Below are 12,217 nucleotides of genomic sequence, written 5' to 3' on the forward strand. Positions count from 1 at the left end.
TTTGAAGTAATAATAAATATTGACTGAACTTGAAGGAAAGGCAAAGATACTCACCTGACTGTGTGTTGGACAGGGCTCAATGGAAATATGAATGATCCTGATGATCTGCTTAGCACTAGAACCTCTCTGACATTAATGTGAAACAAAATCCTTCTCAAGCTTAAGTACTAAATCTGTAGATGTACAGTGTGTGTGTGTGTGCGTACACACACACGCACGCACGCACACACACACACACACACATATATATATATATATATATATATATATATGTATATATATGTATATATATATATATATATATATATATATATATATATATATATATATATATATATATATATATTAGCCGACTGTGGCCCAATACTGTGAGGTAGAGCGGGTTGTCCAATGACCGAAAGGTTGGCGGTTCAAATCCCGCTCCATCCTAGTCCGTCGTTGTGCCCTTTGTGCCCAAGACCACTTAACCCTAAATTGCTCCCAATGAGGCTTGGCAGCGCCTTGCATGGCGCTGCATGTCAGCAGCCACCCATTGGTGTGTGAATGTATATATACATATATATATGTGTATATATATATATATATATATATATATATATATATATATATATATATATACATATATATATATGTATAGTATGTGTGTGTGTGTATATATGCACATATATATATATACACTTATATATATACATATATGTATATATATATATATATACACACACACACACATATATATATATATATATATATGTATATATATATATATTTATATATATATATACACACACACACATATATATAGTTCAGGAGATGAGGGGCGTACAATACTCCATTCTATAAGCATTTGCATAGCATAAGGTTCATGCTCACGTCCAAGACTTATTTTATGTTAAGTTTATTTTAGATCAGATTCAAAAAGTAATTAATCCTTAGAGGGAAACATCACAACCCAATCTAAAGAGACCATTGAGCGCGACTAAGAACTTACAGGACATGACATTATAGGCTGAATGGAGAAAAATAAGACTATAGACCCACGGAATTTCATTTTGAAATACTTTATTAAATTTCAAAAATTCCAAAAAGCAAACTGCAATACGTACAAAACATTTTTGAAAGTCAAGGCAAAAAAAAATCAAGTCTTCACTGACTGACATGTCTCTGACTGAGACATGTTTGCCCTAAGAAAATGAAAATGTCATTGGAAGCGTGGCATTTTGAGAACTTCCAGTGTCCACCACAAAAAGCTTCAATGTAGTTGCAATGCAGTTTAGTCTTATAATAACCTATAATGATGTAATGAGTATTGGTTAAACAATAACAATAGACGATGACAGACCATCTATACCATCTATCTCCTTTATAATGATTATCAATGCAGCATATAGTGTCAAATGGAAGTAAAAAGATTTGAGGTGACACGTACAATGGTGAGTTTAAATTTAAACCAGATTATTTGACTAGTACGCTTCGGCATGGTTATATTTGGAAAATTTGTTACATTTTTTTTTTTTTTTAAAAATCAGCACCGTTAATTGTACATTGTGCTCCTGCATCCCTGTATAAACTGCTGGAGTAACGCATTGGTTTGAAACTCCAGCAGATGTGATCTAGAGCTCTTTGGAAAAAAAGTTTATTGGTTGATCGACGACAGTCCTTTTAATTTTTTAACTTAATTCAAACCATGAACTTCCTGCGTTTAAATGCAATGGCGGACGTCTTGCAGGCAAACGTGCCCAACGTCGCTTGAGGTTTGGGTAATGTGACTGCGGGAAGGAAGGGGGCCATCCATCCTTCAACACGGTATGGAACAACTGGCCCTGGTATGAGTGCCCCCTTAGACACATTCCTACATTACTACACAGCACTTACACTTCTTACACTTGGAAGTTCCATCTCCCTTCTGTTTTCCTATTTTGGGAGAGGCTGATTCACATGGAGTTTTCACGACTTCTTCTTCAACTTTAACTCCAGTGTCCAGGGACACTGGAGTTTCTAGTTCTTTCTCTGTTTTAGGTGAAGTTTCCTGTCCCACGACATATTCTTCCCCATCATCTGTGATGATAACTCGCTCTGCGGTCAGCATGCCTTCGTCAACCTCATCATCATGACCTTTGTCACTTACAGAATCTCTGTATCCCATGAACACAAGAGTGACTGGGTCATGTTCCAAGCTTTGAACCTGTGTACTACCTGTTTCTCTGGCTATGTCTTCGAGTGTCACAATACTCCTGTCTTCACCTTTGCCAGCCTTATTGTCCATGCTTGAAGCACAACTGACTCTTAACAGTTGAGGATCTAAGTTGTAACTCTTACAACTGTCTACCTGCTTGCTGCTCTCCTCTGAGCTAGCATTATAGCTCGTAGCATGCAGGCCTTTGCTCTCAGTTACCCTGTTAGATCCCCTCTGCTCCTGTTTTTCGTCTACCCTGCTTGGTAAGACTGTAACTTTGTCCAGCACCATTCCCATTCCAATCCCATCAATAACACTTAAAATCTGACCCAGTTCTTCAGTGGATGGTTGAATTTCTTGTGTACCAACAGCATGGATACTCTTCCTTCCATCATCAAAGAGAGTGGTGGCCTTTGGAGCACCATCAGCTGTTGGCACAGGGGTAACTGATGTGACAGTGGTGTTCCCCGTCTTAGGGTCCCTTTCGATCTGCACTGCTAACGTTCCCAGGACTGTAACAGAAGAGACAGGGAAAAATAGCAAAGAAAGATGAAACTCCAATTCAGGAGGATTCAGGTGCTAATTAATATGCCAATACATTGACATGCAGGGAGTTAACGTTACAGTTAGGAAATCATACATTTTACTGAGCATTTGTTCCAATGAATGGTCACTGGCAAACTGAGCAAAACATTGTACTTAAAAGTAGTCTTTTGGCCCATGGTCATTTAAAAAGTCAAGTCAACTTTATTCATATAGCAGGCGTGACCTCAATTTGCTTCAAAATCAAAGTAAAGACATACACACATTGTATATGGTAAATTATACAATTACATTTAGACAGATTAAATATTATATATATTAGAACCCAAAAAGGGAGATATCAAGGAAACTGATTCTCAAAAACACATTAAACCTAATTAAAAACCAGATGACGGCCCTCTGGAGTCTGGATCTGCTCTAGGTTTCTTCCCACAGTGTTTCCTGGCCCCCGTCGCACTAGCTTGCTCTGGGGGCCGAGTTGGTTCCTTTTTCTCTGATTGTACAAAACACTTTGAGACGTCTTTGGATGTGATTTAGGCTGTACAAATAAAAGTTGATTGATTGATTGAAAAACTTCTGATGCGTTTTAAATTTACTTTTAAAAGAAGCCACTGTTGTAGCAGATCGTAATTCCAGAGAGCAGGACCATAGTGACTGAAAGTGTCTTAATCTGATTGCAGGTACAGTGAGTAAACTTTATTTGATGATGTAAGGAATCTCTCCTCTTTGTAAGTTGAGCAAAAATAAATTCTTAGATTAATGGGAGCCAGTGAAGAGATGATAAAAGTGGAGTGATTTTAGTAGTCTAGTAGTCCAGTCAGTCTACTAGAAACAAAAGCATGAACCAGTGTTTAGGAATTTACATGAGACATGAAACATCAAACATTCTTCCAAGTTGGGGCGACACGGTGGCGCAGTGGTTAGCACTGCCGGGTTCGATTCCGGGCCTGGGACCTTTCTGTGTGGAGTTTGCATGTTCTCCCTGTGTCTGCGTGGGTTCTCTCCGGGTTCTCCGGCTTCCTCCCACACTCCAAAAACATGCATGTGAGGTCAATTGAATATTCTAAATTGTCCGTAGGTGTGCATGTGAGTGTGAATGGTTGTCTGTTTCTATGTGGCCCTGCGATGAACTGGCGACTTGTCCAGGGTGTCACCCTGCCTTCGCCCTAAGACAGCTGGGAGAGGCTCCAGCAGACCCCCGTGACCCTGAGCTCGGGACTAAGCGGGTATGGAAAATGAATGAATGAATGAAATGTGTTTATGGAAGTTAAGATGAGTGTCTAGAATTGCAGTCAAGTCTTTGACACGCTTACAAGGTTTTACAGACAAGGGACATAACAAAGGTTGATCTTAAAGCCTTGCACCTGCTACAATTATTTTTATTGTACTATTGCCATAATCCTTACAATTATCTAAACCAAAACTCTGCCGTGGACAAGTTATGACTAGCACATTCACCACGATGTGATATAACGTACATGTACTGTACATGTGATGTGCAAGAATGCCCACAGCATTATGAGTTGTGTTCAAGGCAAATACATAGCTGGAACTACATTCCAGACATACCTCTGCAAATTTTGCGAAGATGCCTGTTCACGGCTGACTTTGCTGTTGACAGCAATGATCATTTCTTCTTTAAGAATTCAGATCCTTACTTACAGCATATTACTGCAAAGGGTCTGAGGTGCACACTGTGTCATGTTATGTAATGTTACATAATTAGACATCAATTAGACATTCAACAACTTGTCCTTGTTGGATTGTGTATTTGATGAGGGCGGGAGACCTCTACTGTTCACCTCTATTTAGTTTGCTAAGCAGTTTGCTTCTCTGGCCGACGTATGTCAAAAACAACAGTCAGTTCTAGTTATAGACAAATTTGCCAAAAATGATGAACTACCACTTTAAAACAATGGTGCTGTAAAACTTTGTCTATATTTGTTTGTTAGTCAAGGATCTCATTGACTGGACATTGATCAATTGATTTTACTTTTTGATGAGGATGAGGGCAGAATTTAGGGGTTACCACAAGCCCTACAGGCACAATAAAAGATCAATTTTATATTAAACAGACACAAATCTTTTTCTCAAATTGGCCCTATGTGCCAGAACCAAGACGGCACACGTTTATGAATAAGACGATGCATTGCATCTGTACTATGTACAAACTGTACAGTGGTCATCTATTTATACTTGCATTTAAAGTAAAGTCATTTCGGTAGCTCACCTGACCGGCCATGGAGGCCACTTTCTTGAAAGATCCGTTGTGCCATTGGTTTGAATAAGCGGACCTCAGCTCCTTTGTTTACTGAAAAAGAATGTGCATCACTGTTATTAACACTAATTGATAAATATACCTTTTTACTCATGTCAACCCTAGGTTATTTTGGAAATGATCTTATATTAGACATTATACATATCAATCAATACAATCTTTTTAGGAGTCCTCTTTATTTGACGATTGTACTACCTGCCTGGTTATATGTTTTATATATATATATATATGTATATATATTATCCATGAAGAAACTGACAACAATGTATATTGTTGATTGTTGTCATACCCATGCATACAGTGTTTTGCTACAAAAGGTCAGAAGACTGATTTGCAAGTCAAGATCGCTGTGGGACTCCACCAATTTCCGATCCGAGGACCTCACTAAACCATCCCATCTTTAGTGGCGTACAGCAGTAGGGACTTAATCACTGCAAGCTTATGACCCGCGCTTACAGGGAATTTCCTCGTTCATGGAAAATAATAACATTACCCATTCCCCTGGACAGTAACAGCCTGAAGTGGTGCAACTGGAGGGAACGGTCCCAATCTGATCCCGAGCTGTGGTCAGTTCTATGTTACACTTCTGTGCAAGTCGCACTAACTAACTAACATTGTGTTCCAGCACAAGGCAGTCTACCAGTGCACTCAGCACTTGGACTACCAAGCCCGAAGTTCAATCACCAAACTTTATTATCATCTCATTGGACCGTCGGCCATATGGACTAGACACTTGGAAGTGAAGTGAGGTGCGGAGTTGTCAATCTGTCACCACCTGGTGGTGGGCAGGGTAGGACAGGACACACCTGTCCTCAAGGACTCAGGAGGCAGCCACTGAAACAGCTACTGGAGGGCCAAGCGATCTGCAACAGTCGCAGTCGCTGAGACCCGCAAACTCTTTTGTGAGAGGAGTTTGGTGGTTCCATGGAAAATTAAGTTTAATCTCCTCCAAGGAGTCTCTGACAAACCGTGCAGCACCTCTGAACGGTGGCTGGGAGGTGCAAAGCAGAGTTACAAAATTTGAAACACATGATGCTGGGATGTATTGCAGAAAGGATTACTCTTCTAAAGGCGGTAATTAGGGCTATCCGATTGGAACTTCAATTTCAGTGCACCCGACAACACCACTACACTGACTACTACTCTACGCCACATGTATGGCTCATCCTCAAACAATCAGATTATTGAGTCTTCAGTCAGGGAAGGTATTATTGTTATTATTATTATTATTATTATTATTATTATTATTGTTAGTAGTAGTATAATATTGATGTCTATAGGTGTCAGTTGTGGATGGAGCTATTTGCACATATTAGAGACGCTGGATGCATCAAGTGTATTGGAGTGCACAATGAATTCTACTACTACCACACAGGTAGTAGTCGTAGTACAGTGCTGTTGCCTGTACTACCGCACAGGCAACTGCAGATAGATATTTGTACTTGTTTTGCTTTTATCGTTAATTCAAATAAATGCAATTATGTTTTCTGTTTAATATAGGTTTGGGTCCAGGGACTGTGGATTTAGAATTGAACATGCTGAACTGGATGCCTCTCCTGAGGCTCACCTGTCAAGAGTTCCATGTGGTGACCCAAATATGCAGGAGTACGTGGACTTTGCCATGGAGCACAATCAATTACAGAAGCCCGACTGAAACTAAAAGAAATTGCTCAGCTCTGAATTACAATTTATTAAAAAGGAGGTTTTATTGTAATGGTGATACAAAGTGTCTGAATTTGTCACTCACAGCTTTATCATTTTAAATTGTGGAATAAATGAATAAAAAAACAACAACAAGTAATTGGCACAGGACAGGGACCAGCAAAGTAGGATGTTGTTGTAGTGCAGTCAAAAACTGAAGGGCTGAAAGACCATCTTTAAACCAACAAAGTTAACTTGAACAATGTTTCACTGCTGTCTTGTGTCCACTGCAATTGGAGAAAACTGTTAAAAATATATATTCACTACAATTCTAAACATATCTTTTTGGAAAATAGTTTGGAAAATAGACACAAATACCATGGCGCATTTAAAAAAAAAAGATTACTACATACATACAGACATAAAAAAAAGGCTAATATCACAAAATTATGTTACTACCTTGCAATTACAGATTAATTGCGATCTATAATATACCATCGGAGGTTGTCTGCCACAATTTCTATTCTTTATTTTTTAGAGCAGACAAATAAATGTCTGTCTGTAACATTGTGTTGCATCTCATGCCGCGTTCCTGCAGAGCATCCAATTCTCAATCTGAAAGATACAAAAAAGAGGCGTAAACACTCCAGTAAACAACTGTCTGTACTGTATACCCTTGCCTATTATTCATTCAATTCCTTTCCTAACATGGTTTAACTCTACCCTATTAAATACTAATGAATGAAGCCAATTCTTGTATGCAATATTGGAAGTAAACATTATCTTAAGACACTGCAACTCTGCTGTACCACACTGTAGCCTTGCGCTAATTCTCACCTCTTGCAAAGCTTTCCCTATTCCTTCATCAGTTATTAAATGAACTGTTGACTTGAACGAAGGCTGGCCAGCAAGATAATGTACAAGATCTTCAGACAGGAAATGGAGTCCTGGACCATGCATGTACAATTGACACTACAATCATCTTTCCTGTCAGGTAGTATCCATCCTCCCGGACAGCTGTGAATGAATTCATATATCAAAAATTGGTCGGTCTTTCAGGCGTTTCATTAGCAAAGTTAGAAATTCTCGTCTTGGACCACCTGTGTCAACGCCCTTCTCATGAACTCCAGCATCATCAGTAAATCTGACCAGCATGTCACCGTTTTCAAAATATGTGCTACGCTTGAAACCTCTGACTGCTCCGTCAGCAAACATTAGCCCTTGAGATGTTGAATCTGCTGCCTCTTTTGTGATCAATAGGTAGTGACAAGCTTGCAACAATTTCAGGTAATGCGATATTCATTTCCTCCCTGTAATGACAAAAGTGATCTAATTAACAGATAGAATTATAGATATTCCAGACAGTGAACAATTTTCCCCCAAAAAATAAAATTATGAAATAAATTAGTACTGCCAATCAGGCCTACAATAGTCATCTGGGAATATAGACATAACACATACAGACAAGATTCACATTGGTTGATTACCACTAGAAAAAATATATGAAAAAAAAATATATTGTTTATTTATTTGTTTGTTCTTGACAAGGGCTAGATGCCAAAATGTACCTATATTTTTTCTTTAGGTCTGTGTTCAGGAGTATTTATCTACAATTTGTCATAGCTTCCAGAATTGTTCCCTTCCCACACATCATTGATATATTGTATATCTGTGGTGAAAGGTTTGTCAGTATTGTCACAGATAAATCAATGAAACACATTCATAAATAAATAAGTATTAAAAATAAATAAGTAATTGATGTACCAGAGTGTCAGCACCATTGATTTCAGCGGTGCTCCTTGATGCAATGACAATTTCAGAATCTGAGTTTGAGGTATCACCCACTGCTGTAAAAACAATACATTCAACAGATTATGTAGATACTCTTAGTGTATCCTACAGTAGAGTATTTAAAATATGTAAAGCATATTAAATCATGAGATTCACTAACCTCATTTAAAATGTGTTTCTTGGCAAATGAAAAAAAGGGATCCTGGAATATTGCTTTCCCAGTTCCTTCTTGTACACCGCCAATTGTTATGGCTTTACTGACGCAGGCACATGGATCACCTCTGAGCAGTCTGGATACAATAGGACATACGGTCCTACTCGCATGTCTTTGTTAAATTGTCTCATTTTCTGGACAGCTTGTTTCAGTACATCAGATGCTGCCACTTCTGGGTCAACAAATAACGGGAGTGTTTTGCCTCTAAGAGGATTTTAAAGCGGTTTCATAAACTCCATTGGCACCATCAATCCAATGTTTATCGAATAAAATAATCAAAGATGAGATTAATTGCATGTATTATGCACAGAAAAAAATAAATTGATTGCGCATCCATACACACATTCAAAAAGTATAAATGCATCAGTGCTTCCCATACATGATATAGATAAGTTAAGGAAGTCAGCGCAACTTACCTGAACATGTTTTCTTCTCTTAACCATGTGTCTTCCTTTCGGTCCATAGTTAAAGGACTGACACTTGTGATGGCTATTTCTACTTTGCCCCTGCCTGTAAACATCACACCTCTTAAATTCTCACTTCTAGTTCCCCACAGTACTCTCCTGCTGTGCACTAGCCCATTTCCCGTGGCATGACTGCCGAACCACCTTTGAACCATTTGTTTAGCCAGTTGCCCTTCCAGGATCAAACCACATTTGAACCTCTTGTCCTTCCCCCTTTTACCCACATGCATAAAACCTGACTGTTCCCTTCTTCTGGACACACACCCGGAGCCTGTCTCGGGGGCGTGTCCGGAGCTCCGTAATAAAACTCTCAGAAGACTCTGGATTCTTCTCGCAGATCTTCATTTTTTCCACCTCACACTCTTTTGACTTTGAGCTTCTGAACTCCATTAACTGCTTGTATGATGGGCACGTTTTTTTCTGCTAAAAAAACAAAGTTCTGTTTCAAAATAGAAAGTTAGCAGCCGCTAAACATTAGCGCTATACACGTTCATATGCACACTAGCTAGCGTAACATTGCACTTACTTTTTTTTTTTTTAAAAGAGATGTCCGACTTTTGATATGTCCCCTGTTCTTCGGTTGGGCCATTTAAAAACTTAAAGACCTCCAAAACGTAAATTTGTCTCAAACTTTGTGTGTGTTTCACATTTTGTAATACTGGTTTGCACCTCCCTGCCAGAAGGTGGCAACTTTCTTACAGTGTCTACAGTGCAGGAGGGGAGCTGCTAACATCAACTGAGGAAATTGTCCCACCAACACGTTTTGGTGTACCAGGGTGGAGAGTGTCTAATTTCTGGGGCAGCAGTCCCTGTGGTAGCTATCGAGGATCATACTCCTCAGCCTCCCCCAGTCTACTCTATATTATTTACTATTCTACAATACTATAAAGTGGTCCTTTTGGCTTCATCGTGCACTGGCCCGCTGCTCTCACTGGAGTGGTTCACAGCTGAGTCTGAAGTGGTTGGGTTGAGGATTAGCACCTCCAAATCTGTGACCATGGTCCTCAGTCAGAAAAGGAGCCTATAAACCATAACGGTCTTTGTTTTCAGTTACTGGTAAGGGGTTTTTAGGTACTGTAGCTATCCAAACTCATAGTTACCAAATGAGTCAGGTGACTTTATTTTAATGACTTATTTGAAATGATGATATAAATATCTAAAATATCAAAACCAGATCATTTATAGGTCCCCCTTTATGGCAGTAGAATGTAAAATAAAAAAAAAAGCAAATTAATTGTCTGTGCAAAAACATGCATTTTCATTGAAGTAAATATAAGTAATCTAAATCTAACAATCTAATAAACTGTGTTTATTATTAAGATTTAAAAAAAAAAAAATCAACTGGAAATATCAAATTTCATCTAAACAAAATTTTTTTGTGTTCATCATGAAACATTTACATACACATTCTGTTACATAGTTTATTATCAATTTAGAGTGTAAATATGCATAAACTTAAAATTTGAAAAAAACACTTTGAGTTTAGTTTACTTTAAGTTCGTTGAACAATCTTAAAAATGAAATACAAATACTATCTAAACAAAACGTCCAAAGAAACCTCCTCCCACACTCCTCGAACTTCCCCGAACAAACAGCTAAAATCCCCCATGTAAAAAAAACAAAAAAAACAAACAAACAGCTTCTCACTGGTGCAGTGCTGCATGAGTTTTGCATCCTCCTGCCAACTGAGTTGGAAATTGCCATTTTGTCATATTTTTCAGTTTTCTCGATGAAAAGGGCAGGAATTAAGGATTAATGATTGTATTTAATGGCTAATAGAGAACAACAACAACAACAACAACAACAACAACAACAACAACAACAACAACAACTGTATCTGGGAGCTCCTTACCCTCCAGGCACAAAATAAAACAATGTATAGAAGATGAAAATTATTATTAGTAGATCTGGAGTGAGAGCTATGTGTCTATTTTTAATGCAAATGTCACATGCCACATGTGACCCTGTCACATGCCAAGTTTTTCTGGACAGTCATCTGATTCAAAGTTACGATGGTAAGGAGACAGCATTTAATTATATAAGGTGGGGCAGCATGAAATGTAATCAAATTTTCTTTGGATTATGACTGCTTCCAGCATTTGTAAACATACTGCTTCTCCACACGAGGAAGACACAAAGTGTGGCGGACGCCTCGGAACCCTTGCAGTTAAAACGCAGTCAGTCCAAAAACAACATCATTCGAAAGCTTACACCGTGCTTCAGAAATGTGAACTCACAGCCTTCGTAAAGTACGTCCATTTGTCTTTAATCGTACTCGTGTACTCATTTGAGGTATTAAGTGTTGGCACCCACGACCAAAGCTGCACTCCGACATATTCGTTGATGTCTTTTTTTTTTTTTTTTTTTTTTTTTTTTTGTCTTTTCATCCAAAGCACACAAATATGAGGAATTTATGTTGGCACTACTCACCTAAATGTCTTTATCTCAAAAGCAGAAAATTATGGAAGATTCATAAAGAGGCCATCAACGAAATCTGAACTTTCCACCGACGCTGTCGAAACATCCAGACGACAGTTCAAAAACAGAAAAACGAACGGGAGAACGGACAGAAGTTTACAGTTCTCAGTTACACCCTTTTTCCTATTCTAGTCTTTGGTAACACCCATGCACAATCATGGTCCATGTAGACAAGGAGTTCTTGTGTTTGGAAACACAGCACCGAGAAGGAGAGAGAGAGGGGAATGACAGAAAGAGAGAAAAGGGGTGGGGAGGTTATTTTTAACAGACGCGACCCTCAGACCACTGCAGAGACATACAGCTGGGATGCCAGGAGATGGTTCATTGACACAGCACATTGTTCACATACTGAAACCGTTTCTGTGTTCTATTAATGTAAATCACTGAACTAAGGTCCAGTTGAAACTCACACTCTCTGTCTTTCTAAAGTGGGTCACATGGGTTTGGGCAGATTTTCTATTGGTGAGGTCATGCGGACTCCACTCAGCCCTGCCCTTCAATTTCACAGATTAGTGATTGGCAACCAGACAGTTCTCTTAGTCAGTCAGAAATGTTTTTTTGCATGAACAGTAAGTTTTTTTTTCTGATGAAAATGGATAAATGTGAGACTGCACAACCATAAAGGTTTAAAGGCC

General features: G+C 38.7%; 1 protein-coding gene across 1 annotated transcript; it reads right to left on the minus strand.

Annotated features, from left to right (window-relative positions):
- Nucleotides 1–1,042: 1,042 nt before the first annotated feature.
- LOC142892450 (uncharacterized) lies at nucleotides 1,043–11,796 on the minus strand. The gene is made up of 3 exons (XM_076032632.1): nucleotides 11,535–11,796; nucleotides 4,947–5,027; nucleotides 1,043–2,685 (listed from the first exon to the last, which is right to left on the minus strand). The coding sequence occupies exons 2-3, from the start codon at nucleotides 4,990–4,992 to the stop codon at nucleotides 1,850–1,852; spliced, it is 882 nt and encodes a 293-aa protein (XP_075888747.1). The 5' UTR covers nucleotides 4,993–5,027; nucleotides 11,535–11,796; the 3' UTR covers nucleotides 1,043–1,849.
- Nucleotides 11,797–12,217: the final 421 nt, after the last annotated feature.

Source organism: Nelusetta ayraudi, unplaced genomic scaffold (assembly GCF_046127955.1).
Source record: "Nelusetta ayraudi isolate G7.1 ecotype Tasmania unplaced genomic scaffold, CSIRO-AGI_Nayr_v1 ptg000034l, whole genome shotgun sequence".
Classification (NCBI taxonomy): Eukaryota; Metazoa; Chordata; class Actinopteri; order Tetraodontiformes; family Monacanthidae; genus Nelusetta; species Nelusetta ayraudi.

Bases quoted from the DNA above. Each gene is read 5' to 3' on its own strand.
- LOC142892450 (XM_076032632.1), bottom strand. From the start codon at position 4,992: ATGGCACAACGGATCTTTCAAGAAAGTGGCCTCCATGGCCGGTCAG. The intron at 2,686-4,946 runs GTGAGCTACCGA...CTTCTGTTACAG, and splicing joins TGGCCTCCATGGCCGGTCAG to TCCTGGGAACGTTAGCAGTG.